The sequence below is a fragment of the Sphaeramia orbicularis genome, chromosome 19 (assembly GCF_902148855.1).
Source record: "Sphaeramia orbicularis chromosome 19, fSphaOr1.1, whole genome shotgun sequence".
Taxonomy (NCBI): domain Eukaryota; kingdom Metazoa; phylum Chordata; class Actinopteri; order Kurtiformes; family Apogonidae; genus Sphaeramia; species Sphaeramia orbicularis.
The window spans coordinates 27,629,744-27,655,262 of NC_043975.1; the positions used below are offsets into that span (position 1 = coordinate 27,629,744).

Here is a 25,519-nt window from a genome sequence, read left to right on the forward strand (position 1 = left end):
GTGAATTCATTATTTATTTATGGAACTTTGGGGTGCGTTATTTGAATAATGCGGGGTATGACGAAGGGGGAGCTGTACGAAAACAACAAAATGACAACCACACCAAAACCACCCGAGGGCACATGCCAACACATCGCATCAGTGTCATCCTTCTATGCTTTGCCCCTGTGGGCTCACTGCTCAGCAGGTAGCCACACAAACACAAACACATATACAGACACACATTAACACTTACTATATAAAATATCATTGTGAAACATACATAAATATATGAAATTGCCTCTGTGTCACAGACACAAAGACACAGAGTTGATAGTTTTCAGATAGACAAATATAGAGTATATGGAAGTCTTTATTTTGCACAGATACAAATACACAGACATATGCACCACGCCCTCAGGCCCTGGAGACGGAAGCAGTGGCATCAGCGGTCTGATAGATGGATCCTGTCTTCTTGTGATCTCCACTTGTCAGACAAGTGTCACACAAAGCCCAAACAGAAATCAAAAAAACAGGTATGGAGCACATGTCAGGTTGATAGGACCTTGCGGATGTCTCACCATCCATCACCAGCTAAGACGCCCATCCATTGACTTGGAATGGGGGTGTTAACATGTGCCTGTCTCAATGTTTAGGCTATTGATCTATCTGGTTTGCAGACTAATGGGTTGAACACTAACATTTGGCTGGTGCAGTTAGTGCTCTTTCTATGAGCTTTGTTGTCAGTGAGAAACCCACACAGAGCATTAATGTCAGTTTTCTAATGACTGCAGTTCTGTTCTGATGGTATTGGCACACACTAGTTGGGTGTCCATGCAAATGTATCAAACATTTTAACCAAATTTTCTGAAAATCAGCAAATGAAAATGCAAATTTATGGTAAGCTTCCAGCCACTAGTGTAAATGCAAATTTTAAGAGTTTGTTAATTGAGATAAACAATCGATGCATATTAGTAGTATTGTCATACTTTAACTGCTAATTTGAGGGAATAGTAAAAAGACTGAAACAGTTAGTAGTTATCACTCTCCTTGTCTTTCAGTGTCTGCTTCATCATTACGTCACTAAATGTGAGTGTCCAACAGGTCATAACTTTAGAAAAAATACGGATGCTGGTTAACTGCAAGAGACAAATCATTTTTAAACTTCTATTTTCTTGACTTATTCATTTATCCTTTAAGGACCTTACAGACTGTGGCAGTTCAACAGTGTTGTAAGTCAATCAGCAGCCACATTGCGTGACAGGGATTTAGTAAACATGGGACAACATATATCCAGACTGTGCAGTGATAACATTTTCTGAATTTCGTCCTGTGGCGTAGGTAAATTTACAAGAACAAAACACCGTCAGCGCATGTTGTCTACCAGTACTACTATAGTTGTAAAAAATGAAGCTAAAATAATGATCATGCTCTTACAAAAGTGGGATTTATATCTTATGTACAGTAATACCTCTGGAGTCATGGAGAAAAAGGAAACTGAGACACAACGGGTTGTGACTCAGTTTCCTTTTTCTCCATGACTCCAGAGTCATGGAGAAAAAGTCATGAAACTCAGAATCAGAATACTTAATTAATGACAGGGGGAAATTTTTGTGTGGTCCATTCAAGTGTAATAAAAAGTAGCAGGACAGAAATTATCAACATAACAAAAAGGGGAAAAAAGGTCAGGTCAAATTGGGATGACAGTTTAGCTCTGTTGAGGTTAGTATTTTTTATCTATATAAATAATTGGCACAGTCCAAATGGGATCAAAAAATCTCTTGCCATCAACCACCATTAATATTTTGCTCCAAAGTTAAATCACATGGGGAACACTGGCAAAAGCCTAATTCACTTATCTACTGTATTCTGTTTGAGATGTTGACTGAGGAGCTGATAGACTTAAGTGAAGGTCTTTGATATATTCAGAATATCATCCAAACTTGAAAGTGGCTTTAGAGTCGACATCTGATGCATCTTTCTGATATAGCATTGTTTCAAACTCTTGCTTCATGTTCTATTGCTGTTTCTCAGATAATATGGCATTTATGTTTGTTTCTTGTATTGGTTCAGGGAAGATTACAGTCTACTGCACATATGCCTGTATGTCATCATTTATTCGCTACGCCACTTTCCATTGCACTTAGTTGCATTTACCTTCTACCTTTTATCTATACATCAACCTTTCCATTTCTCCAAGGGGTAAAGAATTTTTTTTTCCAATATTTAAAGATTCTTTCAAATTTTATTTTCTGTTTCCACTGAGGTTTTGTGTGAAAAAATGAGAAATGTACATGAAGGCAGTTGGATGGAAACACTTCTATCCTTGGAGAACAGCACATGACTTGGTTGTTTTTTTTTAGTTTTGTTTGGTCTAACACACATTTGAGCTATGTGGCCCTGATTCCATGACCACCAACTCCTCCTAACCACGTACATACACACTTGTGCACAAAGCTTTCTCCCTCCCCACAGTAACTGTCCCCACAACTTCAAGTGCTGTTCACTTAACACCTCAATGTCACAGGCAAACCACAAAGGCAGCCAACTTGTCCAACAGCACAACACAGCATCCTACCCCCCTCCTACTTGCCAGACAGGAACAGCCCAAACCAGACCACAACAAAAACGAGGGAGAACCCACCTTTTGTTTACTATTCTCAAAGGTGGATCACGGGCCAGGCCTGGTAAGGGATTGTGACAGAGGTGATGTCTAAATTAATCATTCATGCTCTTTCACATGGGCTACAGTAACAGTCCTGAAATATTAATGACAACTGCAGAATAAATTTGATTCCCTTTTCTCTCTGATTATAATCCACAGGCAAGCTCACACACACATGTTTATTTATGCCCTGGAGATGAGGTACGGGGTCACTATCAGGAGTTTGTCTGCACACACAGACACATACACACTCGCCTTCCCTCTCTTTTTTGCCACTTGCACTTGTGTACCGCCTCATTGTTTTGGAATATGTACATATTTTTCACGTGTGGTGGGCGAGTGGGCTATACATTATACATTATATGCTCATCCAGGTATGATACTGTATGAATACTATGCAGTTGGCAGCCAGGATTTTTGTTTGTTATTTTAATTAGGTGAGAGCTTTTTTTTCATACTTTTTTGGAGAGCACGACCTGTGTGGAGAAGAGAGAGTGGAGGATGTGTTAAGGTGTCCCCATGTCTTGGTGAAAATTCAATGCACTGTCTTCAAGTAATCTTACTTGCAAACTGAGATAGGCTACTCCTCAGGTCATGCTACCTTCAGATTTAGTAACTTCACTGTTGTGGTTCTTTCAGAACATTGTTGGTTGTACTGTGGTTAAGCAATTATGAACAAAGCCATTTAGGCTGCCTAGTTTTGCCATCGCAAACATGACTGGATATTCTCTAAAACAGACATAGAAAGTGGATGTGATTTCATTCAGTGTTTGTAGACTACTACTTTGAATCCTTGGCCATGTCCTTGTTGGCTTTTTACAGCTAAAAGGGACCATAACTCACAAGAGCATGGAAGTGAAGATGAAGGAGGAAGGGTTGATCAGTGGATCTGGCCAAGCTAACATTAAATCTATCTTACAGTAAAAAATGACAAATAAATAAATAAAAATACACAAAAAACATACTGCTAACTAGGAAGGAACATCGTGTAATTTAAGCATCTTGATAAATTGTAACACTGTTTTGTCTGAGGATAAACACCAGCTTTGCATTATGTAGAAACTTGCTAATTAGCAATCTAGCTGACAGGTCTAAATGCTATAATGAAATGCTAAGACTAGCTAGGTTATGCTAACAGGCCATGCATTGAAATTAGGTGCTGGTAAACTTTAACAATTCAGTAACAAAGTCCTTTCATAGTTGTGTTGGTTTAACTTATTCACCACAACTATAACAGAGCTATTTGTCAGGAGAAAATGCATTTTATTCAATGGACAGAAGCTTCAGAAGTCCAGCTTCAGTGAATGAAGTTTTCTATTAGCTTTGAAGTCTTCTTAACTGAACAATAATTTGCAAAGTGCACCACTATATTTGCAGAAGTAAACAATAAGGACTCCTGGAAGAAAGCAATATAGAGGGAAGTTAAGTCAAGTTCATTCTCAGGCTTCTTTGGAGCCAGCATCGGTGGTGTTTAACTTTGAGATGCTTCCCTAAGGACTTCGGTTTCAAGCCGTGGGTGTTGCCCCTTGGCCAACAATCACAATGACCTATTCTATAGCTATGACCACCTCCATCGGACAACGTTCAGAGAAATGGCACTTGTCTGTCATAAAATGTCTTCTGATTTTGTTTTCCTATCCTAGATATCACTGCTGTGAGCCTCATTCACCGCAACATAACCCGGTCTTGGTGCACAGATAACTATCAGCTGTTTATGTCTCAACATGTCACCGGAGATCTGTGTCTTTCTCTGTCACCTTCCTGTATCGTGTCTTTCCTCTGTTCGCCCCTCGTTTCCTCTCCTGTAATGAGGAATACAGAATGAGCCAACAGGATAGGAACCCAAGTTGTTTCTCAAAAAAGCCTCTACACAAATCCAAGTTTTTCACTGTTGCTGGCAAGAATAAAATCGCAGGTGTAGCCCTACAAAAATTCATTAGAAACATTAAAATAACTAACTGAATCGGTGCTTGTTAGGTCAAAGTGTTTCAGTTAAGGTTTAGATGAGCAGCAGTTGAGCTTTGAGCAGTCTTTTGGTTTTACTGGCTGGTGTAGCAGTAAATTTCTCTCATCACTGATTTTGTAGAAGCATTTATGGAAAAAATTCCTTTGTCGACTAGCTTTCATCATTGTTTGTTTTCTTCAGACCTTTCTTTAGGCAATTAAACAAGCGATGGGCCTAATTACACATCATTCAGTTGTCATCCTCTGTCAGGAGACGAGCTCGTGAAGAAAACTAGTCTGTCAAGTTGGCAAGTTTGCTCATTTAAATTCATCGTTGTGAGGTAATGCAATTGTCAAACCAGTCTTCTCACAAGTTGTCCATATATTATTCTACTGATACTTGGAGTTAGCTCGAATAAAAGTTTCAGGGGTTTTTGTGTATTTAGCGTTGTTTTTTGTTGGATTCACTGAATGTATTCACAACGTTTTGAAATTGCATGTAACGGAGTATGGATGACACCATATACACATCATTTGTGGGTTGCAGGACTGTCAGGTAATTTCAAGCTAATCTATTTTAATACAACTTTCTTGGCGTGATGGCTGTATTATGTATGTGATGTGATATCCAGAGCGCTTATGTTTAGTCATGTGTTTATTCCTGTATTAAAGCTACATATAACTAAACCGGGGTATGTCATATAATGTGTTTTTCCTGTCTGTTTTGGTCGCGTTTAGCCTTGTCTGGCTCTGCCACAGCGTGCTTGCCACTGTGACATGACAGCGGCCACGACGTCATGCTCTGTTTGAGGTAGAAAATATCAGTCAAGAGATGTTTTCTTTCTTTTTTTCTGAGCGAGTAGGCATGCACACATTTCCTCGTGTCTGATTGAGTGTGTGTGAGTATTCTGTACATGAATATTTGTAGGGTGATGTGCAATGTGTGTATATTTGTGTGTGTGTGATCCTAATGATGCCTTTCTCCTCTACTCTATTGGGCTGTCAGCATAGTGCCGGTGACTGTCACACACACCGGCCCCCCTCCAAATCTTGCTGAGATAGGTCATTTTTCAGTGTCAGGACAGACGATTCACGTTGGCACCAGATAGATACAGGACACGTTGGACTCATTATTCTCTGTTTGCATATGTCTGCTTCATACAGAAATACAAGCTGACATGTACAGAAGGCTTGAGCTGAAAACCTATAGCATTTCTGAGTGCTTTGTTGCTATTAGCCTAATTAAACTACATTGTTGTGCAGTACAAGTGTGAAAGAAATGTCCAGTGCTTCAAACAAAGTGAATGCTCAATGATCTTAATTTAATTTTTTCTTCATAGTCTATGCAACTGAAATGAAAATTTAAAAAAAACAAACAAAATACAAAATGCATCACCTCTAGGAGTAAATGTAATGCATTGTCTTCACTAATTGAAGCTCAGAATGGCAATATAGCAGAGTGAACAGTGTCTAGTAGAAAGCAGAAAGGAATGCCAACTGAAGTAGTAAAAAAACCACATACAGGAATTTCTCCCCATTTTTCAGCTGGAGTTATGTGTTTTCCTTCAACTTATACTATTTATTTTTCTGTTTCATCTGTGTTTCACCGTACACAAATGTGTGGAGTGTGATATTGCTATATTATGTTACCTGACAGGCAGCATATTTTAATCACTCTCATGCATTCTCTGGATTTATGAAGGCTTACATTGATAACATACATACATCAGCAATATTTTATTGGAGTACCTTTAGCTTCGATTACAAGACTCATTTGCTGTGGCATTATTTATGCTACACAATGCTAATGCAATGTCGCAATAATTGTCACAACATTTACAGCATTTCTGTTCAGGCTCACATTTATTTTTCGCTTAGTTCTGGTATTGATGATGGGGGAGTCAGGTAGTTAAATAAAGGCTCCTACAGCACATCCCAAAGATTCACAACAGGGTTCAGGTCTGGACCCTGTGGTGGCCAATCCATGTGTGAAAATGATGTCTCAATGATGACTCTTTCACAATTTGACCCTGTTGAATCCTGGTATCATCATCTTAGAATATATTGGTGTCATTAGGGAAGAAAAAATTCAGTGATGTTCAAAAATTTTGCTTCAGTATATTCAGGTAGTCAGCTTTTTTTTTTTTTTACATGTACACATATAACATTGCTGAACCTAGACCTGACCAACTGAATCAACCCCAGATCATCACACTGCCCCCACAGGCTTTTACCATAGGCACTAGGCATGATGGGTAATCACTTTATCCACATCTCTTGTCACCCTGATACACCCATCACTCTGGAACAGGGTCAGTCTGGACTCATCAGACCACATGACCCTTTTCCATTGAAATACACTCCAATGTTTACGCTCTTTATCAAACTGATGGTTGGTTATGAAATGACAAACTAATCACTGCATCCGGATTAAAAAACGCTTGTCAACTGAAATATATTAATCACTGCAGTAACCGTCCAACAGAAGGATCAGAACTATTTCCTTAATTAAACCCAGCCGCACAGTGTATATCACATACAGGGTATTGGTATGACACGGTTCCAATATGTATCAGACATTCATATATTTGTTGTATATTCGTCATTTATCGATGGACACATTTCATATATGCAAAATTGATATATATGCTTCTGTAATATTGACACAGGTCTTTCCGTCTTTTTTTTTGTCTCCCTACTTTAGTTCCTTTTTTTCTCTTTTGGTTTTTGTGGCACCATCTTATCATTCTAACCAAAAGTCTAATAACTCTGTCATTGTTTCTTTCAACTTAACTAACCCTTGTGCTCACGTTGAGCCTTGCCATCTTCTTTCCTCTCTCCCCCACTCAACAGGGTGGGTGAATGTAGGGGCAGACACTTGGCAGTGTGTGGGGTAGGTGGGGGTCAAGGCCTGTGTCCTGGCAGCGTGGTATTTTAATCTGGGCTATTTGTAATGACAGGCCTCCTATGAGCGTAGAGGAGTGGCAGGTTGAGAGGCTCTGACAGGTTCTAATCGCTGTCAGGAAAAGTAGCTGTGGAATGTGCCAGCTACACTCCCGCTCCCCTTCCTGTCCTCTTCCATAGCTGTTGTTCTTAGCTGTCTCTGTGTCTCTCTGTCTTTCCCTGTGTTTCTTTTGACCTTTTTATCTCTTTAAGGTGAATGAAAGATCTTTCTCTTCTCCTGTTTTGTTTTGCCTTTCCCTTCTTTCTTTATTTTGGCTAGAATCCAGGAGCCGCTACAGTACCTGCCAGTATAATCTGTCCTCTCCTGCTTCTACAGCCCCCCCCCCCCCCCCCCCCATAGATCCTACCCCCTCTTTACCCCTTCTGTTGTTGTGGTTTTTCGGGCATTAAGAGTTTGTCTGACCCTGTACATCCTGTAGTTATTGCCAAGCTTCCTGGTTTAGTGCCTGGTTTGTCAGATCAAATGAACCAATAAGTTAGTGAAAAGGGTGTCAAATGAAAAAAATAATGTAATTAATCACATGTTGTATGATTAATCTAAATTGATGATATATCTTCTTGAGACTCAGCAATGTATTCACTTCACAGCTTTACTTAAAACAAATGCTGTCCACTGCAAAGGACATTTCATTAAAAAAATGGAAAAACACTATACCATTTCCAATTAAGACAATTATTTAAAGTAAAAAAAAAAAAAAAAAAATCAAAACTTTCACTTTTTTGAGTCTCAGGAGAATATATTAATGGTGTTAAGATTATGTTAAATATTAAACTTAAATAACTTTTCTCTAGTTTGCTTGTGCATGGCCTATACCTTACCAGGGGTGAAAGACTGTGATGATGATGATGCTTTTCGCTTGAGGAAGTAATCAATGAATAGACGTTGTCAGCTTCATCACAAACCATTTAGTGATTGAGCAGCTTCATCTATTGCAGGTAGACTTCTTCCGAATGGCTCTTGCGTGTGTCTTGATGAGGCTAATTGCTCATGAAAACACTAACATCAGGGCCTGTGCTAAGTGCTTCGTGTTGGGGTGTTATTTCAGGCTTGAAGTTCATTGATGAAAATTCCTATCTGTAGTGGTATCAACACCTCCATCTGTTTTTTTTTATATATATAAAATTCCAATTCACTGGACAAAGCAGTTTTAGTCACCCGCTTCCACTCATGTGGACAGAAAGTCTTTCGTCACATATAAAGTCAATAGGCATCACAGAGTGTGATTATTTGCTTTAATTTTTCTGAAGTGTGTATTTTCAATAATCTTTAAGTGGGTTTGTTGAAACATACTTGAAACTATTACAGTATCATGACAAGATGCTTTTGTTGAACTGTTTTGCTGTCTTAAAAAGGTAAGGAAACATTAATAATACAACTTCATGAACAGTGAATGAAACTGAATGACAAAATCAGAGAATTTCAGTTGTTTTATCTTATCAACTGTGTGTTCACATTTCGCTGGCAGCATTTTTCACAGAAATTTTCATATGTACATTGTTTTTAGTTTGAGGGAGCCAACCTTCGAATGCTTTTTGTCACTATTCAGTAGTTGTTTGTCAAAATGTAATTAACATAAGGGCAAATATAGGCTGATGCATGTTTTAAATCCCCAATCCTAAAGGGCAGAATCATCGGGGGGGGGCAAAAAAAGCCAAAACAGAAATATAAAAGTACCTCAAAGAAAAACAAGATGGCCAATAGAACTTTTCAGGTTCAACGTAAACTTGCTGCTCGGGCCTCTCTTCTCCTTTGGCACGGGACAAGGGCGCCCAGGCTTTGCCCAGGTGCCGTCTGTGCCATTGGCGCTAAAGCGAGGAGAAGCTGGCACACTTTGGGCATGGCTGCGGCCCCTTCTTCCTCAAAGGCTTGCCTCGTCTCCCTTCTTTCCCCTCATGGTCCCTGCTGCTCCATAGCCCAGGGAGCTCATTAGGCCAGACTTCCTCTTCATTTAATCCATTTTTCATAGCCTAAAAAACAGTCCCTGATCTTAAAAATCCTGGCTAATTTAAGCCTGGATGTTGGGGAAAGAGTGAAAATATCATGAAAAAAGCAGGCCCGTGCTCGCTTTTTCATATTTCTTGTGTTGAAATTAAATGTTTTTTTTTTTTTTAGAGTAACTGTATGTCTAGTGTAGGAAGATGCAGAACCAGCACTAATATGAACACTTCTTTAACAGTTTTAGACCCCAACAGGCAGCATCCTATTCCTATTACTGTTTTTTTGCCTGTTGTCTGTAGGTCTTGGGGGAGACTAAAGTGTTAACTTGGCCTAATGAAAACATTGGTAATAACATGCTCCCTCTCCATGTTCCTTTAATTATGTATCTCTAACTGGATACTAGAAGGCCCCTGTAGGCTTCCAGCTCCACTTGTTGTGGAAGTGAAGTTTCATTTGTAACTTGGATCCTAGTGGGGAGGATCTCTTCAGAGAAACTAACACATTTTCTCAGTCTTTCTCTCATACTTGTTCTCTCCTTGAAACTCCCTTGCTTTTTCTTTCTAACATCATGCTATTGCTATCTATCACAATTACATATTGATCAAGAGAAACATTATTATACACATAGCTTCTCTTAGAAACACATGTCCAAGTATCACTATTTTTATTGAATGAGAAGCCTCTTTGGAGTTACTACATTTCATTATTTTCAGTCTCTGCTTTTATACCTTAACCAATGTATCCACATAGACATTGTCAAAGTTAACAACCTCAAAAGTTGTCCAAGTCTTTGTCCTTTATCTTCCTCATCGAGGACAAAGCTTTTTTTCCCCCCGTCCTCTTCGAGGAAGTTGTCATAGCATTAATATACCTCCCAGGTATAAAGTGTTGATGAGTGCCTGTCTCCTCAGGCTGACACTTATTTCGCCAAAGGTCTCAGAGCTGGAAGAGAAGAACATTGACAGAAGAGGGGAAAAAAAGAGGTGCTTGCATACCGAGCTAACGGATGTGGTGGAATTGTTAAGCAGTCTTGGCTGCCCTCTCGTTAGCCTCCGAGATGCCTGGTGACAGAGGTGAAGCAGCGAGACTTGTGGTGGGTTGTGAGGACGAGGGTCAGTGCCCCTAAGGGTACCGTGGCGTGGCCGTGCCAGGCCAGGACCTAGTGCCACTGTCTCCGGTGCCTCCTCTGTCAGCATGCCCTATGCCCCAGGCCACTGCAGAGGGGGCACACGGGGGGCTGTCACACGTCGGCCTCAATTACAATCAGGGGATGGTGCATGCGAAAGCTGCCCAACATCACTGCTCATATTGCAGTCGTAATAGCTTCCCTGTATCATATTTTACTTACTATGCAGATGAAGCCTTCTGTTCTGTCAATGGAGTATGTCTCACTTTCACACATTTTCTGTCACTAAGGAATCTGCACATCCTTATAGTCCCAAAAACCTTTTCAGAATAACGTTTAATTTTCCAAATCCTTCTTCCTTTTAAAATACCTTTTTGTTCTGTAATAGTTTAGTGAAGTACTGAGTGCAAGATATGTGTTGCACTTTATCTTTTGATTTATGGCTATTGACACCTCTCTGTAATGACTTTCTTTACACCATCGACACAATGTGCTTCACTGTAAATTTACTCTTCTGTATAATTCTTTGATTTTGTTGCATATTATCTTGTTTTTGTACTATGTTGACCAAATATAGCCAAACATTCATATTCACCTTATTTAGGTGGACAGAAAAAAATCTCAAACTCTCTATTGTTGTTGTCTGTTGAATAATCTGTGAAGTAAAAAATAGTTTCCTTGGAATTTAATCTCAACACCTTAATACACTAACTGTACTATGGCTGTGATTTTGTGAAAGTTGTTTTTAATAAATGTCTCATGCACTTGATTAAATTTGCAATGTGCCACTTGTATTCATGTACAAGTTTTTTGTGCCACTGATTAATCTGTGGACACCTTGTGATTGATCCACGGACACCTAGTGATTGATCCATGGACACCTTGATGTCAATATTGAGTTTTTCTTGGATGCTGTGCCACAGTAGTTAAGTCTTGGTGGATATTTTTTCTTTTAGGCAGTCTGGCTGTGGACCACATGCTGATTTGCACTGAGGATCCTCATACTTATATGAGGAATCAGCATATTAGTATTAGTTTCTCACTATAGGGTGTTTTAGCCATGCCTGGCTGTTCCTGTCAGTCATGACAGGGTCACATACCATCATACTACCCCTGAAGAGAAAATGACACCTGGCTAAAAGAACCGCTGCGTGTAAAGAAATTTTGTCCCACCTCCTGGTGGCCAACCTGTCTAAGCAACATTATGGCAAGATTAGCTTTGCCAGATGGCATACATTATTCATGAGGGGAAAATAAAAGGTATCTAAGGTTGTGTTGTTACAGACTTGATGACTCTCTCTTTGTGTCTTCCTTTTTTCTCTATGGTGAAGCTGGCCCCATCAGCATACCATAAACCCACAGGGAACTGAGCCAATCGCAGAAACTTCCCCCTACCCTATTGTCACCTTCACTGGCAAACTTCAAAAACACAAAAAAGAAAATTATTTTGTTCAGCAGCTACAGTGACAATGTCTGTTGCTCAGTTATAGATTAAAAACGAAGGACTTGCTTTAAAAGGAAGGAGTGCAAGACAAAAGAGGCGACAGGCAGGGGGAGGTTAAAAAAAAAGGGCCAGCTACTGAGTTGACAATTGAGTTATAATATCGTGTCCTTTATGAATAATTAATTTGATGGTGCTGAGGCCCCTTAGAAGGTTGATTAAATTAGTTCTGCCATGTCTTAAAACTTAGATATGCTTCATTAGTGTGGGAGATGTTGGCAGACGTGTTGGGTATTCACTTAGGCCTGTTTTAGTTAATGATGAAGAACAGGAGACGCCTTGTCACAGAGGCAGTGATGCACAGTGTTACATCACATTTATGTCAGTTAACAGATTTCAGAAGATCAGCATTTGAACATGTTGTCCCCTGTATATTTGGTCAGATGATCCAGGATATTCTGCTGTCCTCTTTAGCTAAAGCAATAGAATATACAGGATTAGATGTTTTATGTAAATTTAATTTGTCCTGTTCAGTGGAATCAGATATGTTACATGATGAATTTTGGTTTTGTTAATACTTGTTCTTATATATCATTTTTCTTCAACATTTTGCAGTGTTTCTCGACATTCCTTACTGATGGTAACTGAAGTCATTCCTATTTCACTTCACTCATTGTAATCCACATTGTATATTCTACATAAATAACTACATGAAAAAATTTTTTGCAACTTTAAAAGACGAGAATACCATTGGTGATTGAATCCTTCAACATTGATGCTTCAGTCATTTCATTTACATATTTTAAAGCAACAATACTAACTACAATTGAACAATGTATACAGTACACAAGAGCTCTGACATGCCCTCACATGTCGTGCCGTGTTGTGTGTATTCACAGTGGCAGCTGACAATAATCTGCCTTCAACACAGTAGTCCCGGTCATTGTTAAATGAGGCGCATGATGTGTCTCTCTTTTGTGAGCCCCCTCTGTGCCTCTTAGTCCCCCTATAATAGCAGTATTATTTTCCTTTTACCAGAGCAGGGAAGTGTGATGGTATTACTCTAAAGTAAAGCACAAACTTCTGTTTGTGCTGTCTATCAGAGCAGCCACAATGACGCAGTGTTCTGATAACAGGCTCTACTGTTTCTTGCTCAGAAGAAATTGTCAGAGCACCTTAGATTTGCTAAAGAGAATTCTATGTGTCTTCAGAACATGAGAGGGTAAATATGCCTGTTGCAGGGACTCCTTGTTATCACGTGCCACCAGCATGCTATCATCAAGAGAAGACCATCAGAAAAGACATCCTCTCTTTCTCTGTGGTAGTTAAATTTCAATCAACTGTATCTTTCACTATAGCTTTTATATCCTTTCCAACAGACATGTGTAACCAGAATCTGCTTTTTATTTTTATTTTCCAATTTATCTCAGATGTGTGTCTATTCTATTCTGTTCTATTCTATTCTGTTCTGTTCTGTTCTATTCTGTTCTGTATTGTGCCAATGTAACTTTTTAATTAGCCTCTGTCACACAGCTTGAACTTGCTTCCTTGGTGTAACCCTTACTCTACAGCCAGCTTTCACCCTCAGCCCAGCCCTCTCCTCTTTTGCAGTGTTTCAGGGGCTCATGAGTATTAATGAATTCAGAGTTTGAGGAAAATAATCTTTAAGTGTTTCCAACTGTCAGATCCTGTCAGTGCAACCACGTCTAATGGTCTGCGCCTTCCATTCAGGCTCATGTTTGATGTCTCGCTTTTATGCCCTCCTTTTTTCCCATTGCTAAATCGCTGCTGACAGTCCTGTGTCCCCACAGATTGTTTGTTTGTTTTCAACCATGCTTGTTTTACATATCATTGACGTAACAAGAATTCATTTACGAGCTGTTAATGGGGGAAGTGAGGGAGTGGTCTGCTTCTTTCCCATAGTCAAATAGGATTTGATCATGAGTCAGGTTGCAATCTGTTGTAGCACTGAATGCAGTGAGGAGCATCTAGGACTTTGAGAACCTCCGAAGTGATGCTAAATCTTTTCTAAAAGTAGGATGGTTTTTTCATGTCCAAACCACTTGACAAGGAACAGCTGGGCAGGAACAGTCACATCCTCATCAGTTTGAACAGGAGCGGTGATCAAGCATTGATCAAGACAGTCTAGACAGCCTTTGTGTGTGTTTCAGTCAGATTTTGCATCAGTTTTAACTCTACCTCACAAACAGTGGGGTTGGGTGGGCGATATTCAACAAAGCACGTTTCATTCATTTAGCAACATGGACCTATTATCAGTAGGTGTTGAAAAGTGCTAAATACTCCTAGCACTCGGAAGAAAAATAGAAGGAGACTCCCAACAGGCCCTGTCAAAACATGCAAATGAGGTTGACGCCAAGTCCGATTTTGACAAACATAATTAAGGTGTTCCAATTCGGGACATGTTAATAAAGAAAACTGCAGACCTCCCCCAGGTCTTCACTAATCATAAAGTCTTAAAGCTGTGTGATTGTGTGTGTGTTGGTGTGGGTTTTCTCTCCCCCATCTCCCATTTTATTGGATAATGAACTGTTGTCGAGTGTTAGATCTACTTTCGCAGTCTTTCGCTGAGTTTGAGGAGATAGGCAGGGAAGAGCTGCCCGAGGTGTGGTGTTGTACAGATAATTAAAAGGCAAGAAATTTGTGTTTCGCTCTTTGATCTGCCTGTCAACTTTCTGATTAGAGACGTTCAAGCCTTTAATCAACAGTAATGTGATGATTAACGCTCCTAAACTGTTGAAAACGAACTAGAGCAACGTCAAGTTTTGCCTTTCTTCTCCCCTCCTCCTCCATATATCGCTCCCTGAGTCCGTTTCCGACAAACTAGCAAACTTTTCTCCTCAGTCAGTTCCACCAGGGGTTGTTAAATCAGATGTTGTGTTTGATTAGGACCAACTGACATGTTGTTTTCTCCTGCATATACCACTCTCCAGGCCTAGTATCATTCGACGAGCTCAAGTTTGCACAGTATCTTCCAAGTCCAAATGCTCTGTTTAATTTTCCTGTTTTTGTATTTTTATATTAATTTGACCTTCAGCTTAGATATAGTCATTTTGTTATTAAAATGTATAAATGATGGTGCCACCGCATATTGTCACCATCTTTATACAGCTATTCAATTCATAATAAAATCAAATTATTTAAGTTGCATACTAAAGCACTTAAACTCTGTTTTTATTATTTAGGCTGACTGTGGATGAATAAAGCTTGATGTACTAGTGTTTTTTTTGTTTTTTGTTTTTTATTTATATGTTATTTATTTTTATATTTTGCAGTGTGGCTATTTCAATTGTGTGACACAAATGTCAGCACAATGAATAATGCATACACAAATTAGCTCTTTCGGATATGAGTTTTAATTCTGCACTTCATACATTTTTTACAATTTTGACCAAGTTTAATCAACACATAAAAAAATAATTTTCCCAGCACTGGAAATGGAATTAATAAGTCCGCTCTGTTTGAGCTTCACAATTGACCAATTGGGATACACTTAGAAAAGGTGTATAGGCTGACCAGTCGTCTGTAGAAATTCCCTGCTTTTTAATTGAAGACCTCAGAAAACAGCGCTCCTGCCCACACATTGTTGCATGTGGGGCAATCACTACAAGCACCCAAGTCCATTAGTTTTCATTTGGATGGTTCAGTAAGACTGGTTGATTAAGTCCAGGCAATTTGCTTGTAGAAACCTTCATTCTCCACTTACCCCTCCTGCTTTTCAGCCCTCTGCCACCAGCAGGGTTGTCGTTCAGGTTAATTTAATCTGGTTTGTTACAAATATTTAACACAATACGTTTGTGGCTGTCTACAGTCGGCCCCTTTGCTCTGAGTAAGGAGTTTGCTGTAGTTTATAATAGAACTTTGCATATGAATGCTCTAGGACATCTGGGTGTATATGTAATTACAGTTACAGTAAATATTCTATTGACATCGGCACAAATATGAATAGTCATGACAGCTGTGTCTACACAAACATGTAAGTTTAGGTAATTTCCTACATGTAAAACAAGCTATTCCTCACCAAGCCTCATCAATTCTCATCTAGTAAGGGCGAAGGGGACTTTACTGTTTAAAAAATGTAAATCTGCTGATCTGAGGATTTGACTTTGAGGCTAAGGTGAAAGGAAAAGAGGAGGGGGAGCTCAAATAGATGGGAAATGCAGCTTTCAGTTCTCTCCACCCTGGTTCAGCTTTAAACAAATTGTTCTATTACCAGCTGGTCTCCTACAGCCCCGGTCATTTATACCCATTAAACTTGCGTCTTATCACCCATAAGACGCTCTTACGTCTCTCCATCCTCCAATTGTCTATAATCAGGTATTTAAAATGGCAGCGGAAATTTCTTTTGCGCCTTGCTTCGGTCTGACGGACAGGCAAACGAGCCAGGAGGAGGAGGAACGGGGGAGGAGAGAGGGATATTTTCTGTGGAATGATGAATAGGCCAAGTTGAGTGGCTGACTAACCGAGATCTGTCTTAATCAGAAGTGATTTGTCAGAACAGGAGCTCTGCGGGGTCAGGGCGCAGGCGATGAATAAAACAGAGCCTGGCTGAGTGAAGAAAGGCCCCAGAAATCCACCCTGACTGCCCACCGCCACTCATACACATGCAAGAGAAGGGCCAGTGCATGTGCTAAGTCAGGATGGACGTGGATGGGCCTGCCTCACCCCGCCCACATTATACCTGGTGTTGGCCCTTTAAAAAGCCCACCGGTGCCTCACCTGTGCTGAAAGGTCCTTATACCCACAAAAACTATATCATTGGAAATCAATCAGAAACATGATAACTGGGATTAAATAGTTAATTGTAACAATCAGATCTGTCGAGTTTATATGCACTTCAGAAATGCAGTAATCAAAAAACCCTGGTTTAGATGTTTCAGTCCATTATCGTTTGTATATAGTGAACTGATTACGTCACTTCTGTTTTCTCTTGTTTTTACACACGCACAGATCCAGGTGTGTTAATCTGGTTTCTCATAATCAGATTACTGCTGTTATCTGATAAAGCATGTCACATTATAGCGTTTACACGAGCTTTTGAATAATCTGATAACTCCAGAAATCAGATAACGATCAGAGTCTTAGTGTGCATGAAAGCATGCTCAGTGTTAAATGCTATGGATGGGGCTAAGTATTAATACAGGAATATGTCATTATTTTGATGAAAACATGCAAGTACACTGAATGAATCTCTGCCATTTTCAGTTAAACTTCTTGGAAAGATGACATATGTAATGTGTCAGTCAGTGGCGCTAAGCTACAACTCCAGTCACAGTAATGGAATTATATTGACAGTTGATTTGTCTGTTTTTTATGTTCATTTTAATACCACTACCGTGGTATAAACCTAACAGTAGTTTATTTATAGATGTACAATCCACCTAATGAGGACGAAGACCTACTGCAATAGCCTTCAATGCTGGAACACATGAATGAAAACAAGCATCTCTGTTTCTTAAACAATACAGAGGGACAATTTGACATAAATATGTTAAATGCACGAAGCCAGTCAAATCAGAAACAGTGCAAAATGATGTAGAAATAGTGATGGAAATATTTCTTCTTTTACTCAGGTAAATCTTAATGATTACATCGCAAATGATGGAAAAGAATGGCAGATCAAACGCATATGATAAATTGATTCCGTAAAACCTGACTCACTGCTTCATCTCATATGTCAAATTTTGTCAAACAATGATACAGTAAATAATGTAGTAAATAAATGTATGTCCTGTGATTGGCCTCTGAACAGGTACGTTTCTTCTTCAGTTCCGCAGACATTGTGAAGTATTGTTGATGATTGTCTTATAATGTTTGAAATATCACTGAACGGCTGTATCGTGATGCCGTCGATATCATAGGCGATGTTTCGTGATAGCATGATAGTATTGTACGTTTCTTTGTGATTGCCCTTATGAAACACAAATGGTGAATAATGCAACTTTTCACAAAACACTTGGAATTGAGTCTTTTGTTGCCCATCCACCAGAGTAACTGTTCCTAAGTAACATGCGACAGAGTTGGCTGTTATTATAACTAAGCTGTCATAACATTGCCAAGCCCCTCGATGCTACATGCCCCCCTTGTGACCCAGCAGTTGGCACCTCTTTATTTTTATATAGCTCAGTGTGAAGGCGCTAGCCTCATGGCCTGTGGGCTCAGCATTACAAATACATCCCAGTGTGGGTACAACTTTGATGGAGGTGATGAAAGTGTGTCACTAGGCAGTTGTAGACTTGAGAAGTCCTTAAAAAAAAGCTTCTCTGGAAGTGTACAAAGACAGGTAACTTTAGTCACCTGGGAGTCACAGGCATATAAGTTGACTGCTGCAGTGTGTGTGTGTGTATGTGTGAAGAAAGAGAGGATGATGGAGAGAGCCTGAGAGAGAGAAAATGTATGGTGTTACATTTATCCGGCTCCTCCTTCCTTCCCTTAACCCTCCCATGGGTTCCCATACCCCGTTTGTTGGAGTGTGTGGCTTGTGTCTGGATATAAGTGTGTGTGGTAGCCTTCAAAAAGTGGTCTCAACTGCTTAATGAAAAGGAGCTGTGCCGAGCCTCAGAGCACACCACTGTCAGGTCTTGTACCCTTTCAGCTCTAGGGACAGAGGGAGCAAGGCAAAAAAATGCAACACAGGAAAAGAGAGAAGGGCCTCAGACAGTGTGTAACTGCTCTGACACAGCTCCTGTAAAATAGATGATGTGTCCAATTAAATGTGTCTGTGGATTCAAGAAAGTTGAAGGCTGTAGAGGTTTAGGCAGGAGTCAACTTGTTTACTCTCTGAGGCTGGGCAGATATGGGCAGTAGACGATATCTGCATCTTTTATAATAATTATAAATGGCTATTTACAGTATGCCTGTTAACAAAAGGGGACAATAACTGAAACTATGTGTGTGGCCTGTTTTATATACTCCCTATTCGTGGTTCATCAAGCATTACAAATTACTTTACAACACGGGTAAATAAAGTTTTCTGGGGGATATGTACTGCATCTGTCTTTTCATTTGTATTTGAACAATGAAGTGTGGAGAGTATGAGATAAACCTAAACCAGAGCGTGCCATGTCAACAGCGTTTCCTTGGATAAACAGGAAAGAATTCTATTTTCCCCTCAATGTAATTTGTGCCCTCAACTTCTCTATACTAATTCTGTTCTAGTTACATTAGAGGAAGGAGTTAAATTAAGGCTCATTGCTGCTGGTGTGAGTGTAATGTAATGGAATAATGGGCTTGTTAAATGGACCTTTGGGGATGGAGATCTTTAACAAGTGAGTCAGAGCAAGGCCTCTGGGCCAGGGTTATTTAAATTGTTAATAGCTGTTTAAACAGGAGGGGAATATTTTACACTCTAATGAGCAACAAGTCAGGACATTAACAGTTAATTATTTCTTCTTCCCTGCATTGTTTTTGTCAACTGTATATTTTTCATTTTGCATGAAAATGTCTCTTTGGTAACCCATGTTTTTTTTGTTTTTTTTTTCTTTTGGCAATACGTTATGTGTCCATTGTGATTAAAAGCAGTTAAAGAAACAAAATTGTATATAATATGATAGAATTTTATGAATGTGGATGTTGTTTTTATATCAGTGGTCCAGTTTAAACATGTTTTAGATAATATTTCAAGTTTCCTATCCACTGTATTATGTCACAGGTGTTGATAACATCTACATCTATGACAAACACGATGATAAAATGCCACAGTAGAAGAGTAGTTTATGAGCTCCAGAACCTGTCATCACTGCTCTACATTACTGTTTTTAACACAGTATTTTGCCTTATTTGTTGCTCAACAAGTTTTCTTTCCCAGGAACTAATAAAGTTTTACACAGACCATTGGACAGCAAGACTTAAATAAGATGAATGGAAATGTAGATACATGCCAGGCAATGAGTAATGTCAGGGAGGATGCATAATAAGGACAATAAACACCATACGCTCCCTTGGGAGGTATTGTGTATGCCTTTGAGAGTTCAGGGTTGGGTGGGGAGCTCACGTAAGGATGATGAGAGACCCTGATGGCCACACAGCCAAGAAAAATGTTTATTCTTACAAGCAAGGTTATAAGACTTTTTTTTTTTTATCACCCAGCCCAATAAACAATTAATTTGTCTGCTTCACATTACATTACATGACTCACACTGTGTATATCCACTTAAAATGTAACTATTCAGCAGCTCCTAGGTTACATAATTAAAATTTTCCTAATAGCATCCTGTTATGATTTTTAATAGCTAAACTCTTTTATTTACTATCTTTTGTAATTCATTAATGATACCTGTGAATATTTCTTTTGTGCCTGAGGAGTGTATGCAGGTGTCCCTCTTAATCAAGGTTGTGCATTTTAACTGCGTTTTACCATACTGAAGGTAAAAGGAATTAATCTGTTATTTACAAAAGCTTACTGTAGGAATAAAGAAATTAAAAATGTCCTGGCTTTCTTTAGTGGCTGCTGCACTCGTCAAGGGCAGACAATTATTCATGAGTCTGTTCAATGCCTCGGTAGAAAAAACAAGCACTAATAGAGATTCGTGAGGTGTTTTTGTGCAGAAACCTCCTTTAGGTAGCACAAGAACTGCATTGTCTACAAAACATCTTCAACAGGCTGACACCAGAACCAAAAAGCCATGATGAATCTCAGTAATATACTGATTGTGGTTTCATTTCTGTTAAACGAAAGATCATCATTGCTCAGGCTGTTCTTGATTTCTAGCAGAAACGGACATCAACAGAGCATACAGTACGCACTAATCACTCAGTATTTAGGCTAAAATATCAGTGCAGGACTTTTCTCCCACTGCCTCATCCATCTTTTTACCCATTTCCAATAATGCACTTGCCATCAAAAAAATACTGCTACAGTGCTTGTCACACTCATTTATTTAAAAGAAAGCCAAACCCTGACAAAGATGGATAGATGTGCTTATTTGTCTCTTTAACAGAAGATTTCTGCTACAACTCCCTTCCTGTTTATCCCTTGTTCTTCTCCAGTGGGGACGAGGGAGGGCTTGTATTTTTATGGTTATTAATACCTGCACTCAGTCTTTTAATCTGCCCTATTTGTCACATGTGACTGTCTGACTGCACTGTTTAATCTGGGTATCCTTCAATCTGTCTCATCCCAGATTAGAAATTAATGAAGGCAGGAAGAGACGCATTTGAGTCAGTTACAGTGTAGGGGGGTAAAAGGGATGGGATGAATGGGAGACGAATGTTGTTCATTTGACAGTGTTTTCTCTTTTTTCTACTTCTCCCTGATCCCCTTTCTCTCTATCTTTTTCTCTATTTCCCTCTTCTCTCTTGTTTAGCTGCCAGATGTAGCCCACCGCTCCCCCCCAAACAGACGCTCAGCACGTGGGCCCTTTGGTGTGCGGCACCTGTGTAGTGTAATACAGTCAGCAACTGCGTTGTTTATTTCGGATTTGTTTGGTGCGCTTGAAAGCCTGTCTTTGATCCATGCAAAGATTCTTCACTTCTTTTCCTTTTTTTTCCCTGATTCATCCCCTGCCTCCCTCATTTTTAAACGCTAATGCAGTAGCAGTATGGTTACATTGATGACAGTAGTGGGTTTTTGGTGAGGGGTGGGGGGCAATTTATTTGGTTTTTCTTTTTCTTTTTTTTTTTCCCTCATCCCTAACCCAAGGGACAGGAAATTGACAGTGACCAGTGACAAGTTTGTCAGGTGCCTTGGTGAGGATGTTTTATAACTGTGTGTTAATGTGTTTACATCGACAACTGACGAGAGGCATTTAAAAAAAAAAAAGAGTGTTTTAATGAATATTGCATTGGCTGAATGGACCCCACAGGCAGGCTGGATGCTGGGTATTGTTGCTTAGAACTTCATGTCTATTTACTTCAGAATTTTAAGAAGGTTTATGAAATACTTCACAACGTTTCAATATGAAAGTGTCTATTCTCCTCATCTCCCTCTAGAAGGTGTCGTAAGTGTTGACTGTACAGTACATGAACTGTAAACGGAGTGTGTGCACTTAACAGTACAATGAATCTAATGGAGACAATATATTCCTTTCACTTTAGTCATGATTAGAGATGGGACAAAATGTTGATATAGGAGTGAATAACATTACTTCTAATACACAGGAACTAGGGTGTTAGAAAATATCCTTTCTGCAATCTATTGCGATATTTAATTTCACAACATTGTACCAATATTAAAAAGTACTGTATCAGTATTTTTAAGTATTTATTCAAATGCAGATATGGCAGAGGTTAATTTTTGTTTTTTGTTTTTCTTTATTGTTTATATCTTTTTTTATTATTCTTTAACATTGTTTTATTAAATAATGGTTATTTGAAGCATCCTAAAAGCACTTTTTACTGTCTGAGAGAGGCAGATGTTAGTTCCTTTGTTGGAATTGCACAAAAATGGTGTTATGATGTTAGTTATGAACTAATAGAATAGGAACATTTGAGCAGGATCTTAAATTGTAATGTATGTAAAATATGATTTAAATTTAAACAGAGGAAGATTTTGCGATATAGTATTAGATCCTGTTCTGGTCAAATGAAATTGTGCTTAGTATTTGTGCATATTTCTGGTGTAATTCAATTCTTCCAGGAAAAAGTCTTTAAAAAAAATCTAAAACCAATAAAAAAAGTAGCCTTTTTAACAGTACCATGATATATCGTATCGTGATTCTAGTATTGTGATTTGTATTGTATCGCCAGATTCTTGCCAATACACACCCCTAACAGGAACGCACCTATTTAAAGAATTTAATAAAATAAAAATAACATGCAGGTGCTCATTTCTCCAGAGTCACTGCTTCATGAAATGATGGCAGATGTGGACATGGAATTTGCAGTGTGTGTTTGTGTGTGTGTTTTATTGTGGGAAATGTACTGTAATGTGTGACTCCCTCTCCTAGTCATGCTGTTGAGGTTTAGCTTAAAGGAGACTGAAAGACCAAAAAAAAGTTATTCTAAATTCGAAAAATGTTGCATATACATCCTCACACTACATCTGCTTTACTTGCAGAACAAGTGGGTCAGGAGATTCTCGCCAACCTGCACAGCGACCGTGAGAAGATCCAGAGAGCCAGAGAAAGGGTGAGTACACACATACCACCTACCCATATCTATGTATATCTTCCAACAAGTATTTGAGAGACTAAAAAGGAAAATTTGTTTGCAGCACTGACAGCATTTACGGCTTTCTGCATGCTTTGCCAAGTAAACACATAATGCGAGGTTTTTACACCCAAACATAACACACAGAATCCTAGTCTTGGGCATGCTTACACTTGTACGCACACTGACAGGTCTGTGTCAGCAGTGTTTATTATTATTTTTTTAACTCGGTAATTTATGCAGTTATGTAATTGATTTTCGTATGAATGTTTTTGTTGTGAAATCATCTTACTTGCAGCTACATCTCTGCGGTACACATCCACCTTTCTGTTTTCCCTGTTTTCGGCCTCTTACCAGAACAGAGTTAACTTTGCCAGTTGCCATCCTTCCTCACATACCCTCCTTTTCTTCTCAGCACTCTTCTCTAGTTTCCCTCTCTCCTTCCCACTTTTCCCTCGGAGGGCACCACTGCTTCCCCCCTCCCAACCCCCACTCCACCCCACCCCAAAATACTTAACACTGCCCCTCCTTATATCCAGCCAGCCAAACAGACAGGTAGGCAGGAGACAGAAAAGACCAAACACAGGAAGGGGGTCCAGCCCTGACGGCCCCTTCAACGCAGAATGCTTAAAGATCACAACATGGCAGTGGGCCTCGCACAGACTATTTCAAAGGAAATCAAACATCTCCTTTCAAAACGGTCCACAGTGTCTACTGAGAGTACCTGATCTCTCTTTCTTTCGCTTTCTCTCTCTCCGTTCTTCCCATGAGTCTTCTTTGCTGACACCCCCACCTCACCCCACCCAACACACACTCAGAGGGCTTGAAAGGCAGTTTGTGCAGCTGAAGTAAAGTAAGAAAAAGCCAAGATGTAAAACACAGGACAGAAGGGCTGGTTATCAGTTAAGTCTTTTGCATTTAAGAGACAGAAGGTGAAAGAGGTATAGTTTTGATTTTGCTTTGAACAGCAGTATGTGAATGTACATACACATAAACGCCCACAGCAGTAAACACACACACAAACAAACCCCTGTAGTCAGCAGGAGGTGTGGACTTTTGTTTTGCCCTTATGTTACAGATGGATGTCAATGTCAATGGAGTTTCAACACAGGGTCAAAGCTGTATGCTCTCAACTCTGAACCTTTGAACCTGTGAACTGCACAGTGTGAATGTATGATTTTAGGGGGCAATTTCACTTAACATTTATAATTAATAAGTAACCCACCAGAACAAACAACCAGATTGTATTGCCGATTAGTCTGAAAATCATTTCCTCAGTTAAGAGATTAGTTGTTAGGTCTGTAAAATTTCCGAAAATTATTCAAAATACCAAAATCACAAACCTCAATATGGGGTCTTCAAATTCCAAGTTTGGTCCACAACCCAGAGCTATTCGGGTTACTGATACAGAAGGAGGAAAGAAATCATAAAATATTAAATAATTGCAAAAGGAATAAGAATTTTGACTTTGTAATGACCAATCAATTTATTTATTGTCAGAATCACTAATAAATGACAGCTATGGATGTATTGTTGCCAGTTTTAGTAGTTTTTACCCTTAAATTGTCAAACCATACTTCATTTTCTTCTGTACTAAAATTAAATATTAATCACAGAAGTTGCAATGTTTAACAGTAATACAGATTATAGATTTACGGAGTGACCCGTTCTGTTCAAGAGGGTCTCTTTCTTGGTTTTGTTCTATACATATGAAATCTAGAAAAAATAAACCCCTTTATTTCCTTTTGTGCACATGAAGGCCCACAGTTATTAGGTCCTGATCATACACTCACTTACTCTTAAATTTCAATCATTTTCCATTTTAGGTTACGGAGGAAAACACGAGATTTAGTGAGAGGCTGGAGCAAGAGACGAATGGAAAGAAGGAATGATTCAGAGAGATGTATTTTGGGAGAAAGTGTGAAGTATCTAGGGGACAGATCTGTGGGTAGAAGCAGACATCAGGCAACTGCAGGACTTGTTGTCTTTGCCAGAGGGCCTAAACCCTAGGTCCCCCACCTCCTACCCTGTACACATGTATCCTTGGCTTTGGCAACATGCATCACACCAACTCTAGCTGCCAGAGGGAAGGAAGGAAGGATGGAAGGGAGAGGAAAAAAGCAGCAGCAAAGGAGGGGTTGGGAAGAGAGGGTGAAATTCAGGCAAGAGTGATGATTGCACAATGAGCCAGAACAAACAGCAAAAAAGAGATCGTCTAACTATTGTAGAAAAGAGAGAGGATGGAAAAAAGATGTGAAAGCACGGGATTAAAAATAGAATAATACTCTAATGAAAAAGCACTGAGTGAGAGTGACTTTATTAGGAAAGCAGTTATTATCTCAGAGTGATGAAGAT

The 25,519-nt window shown here is 39.3% G+C and overlaps 1 protein-coding gene across 4 annotated transcripts in view; it reads left to right on the forward strand.

Moving 5' to 3' along the window:
* vti1a (vesicle transport through interaction with t-SNAREs 1A) overlaps positions 1-25,519 on the forward strand; it is a 124,053-nt gene that overhangs the window by 53,857 nt on the left and 44,677 nt on the right. For all 4 annotated transcript variants that reach the window (XM_030163424.1, XM_030163425.1, XM_030163422.1 and 1 more), the window contains one exon: positions 23,073-23,143. In XM_030163424.1, coding sequence (XP_030019284.1) covers positions 23,073-23,143 — 71 coding nt within the window. The remainder of the gene's footprint in view (positions 1-23,072; positions 23,144-25,519) is intronic.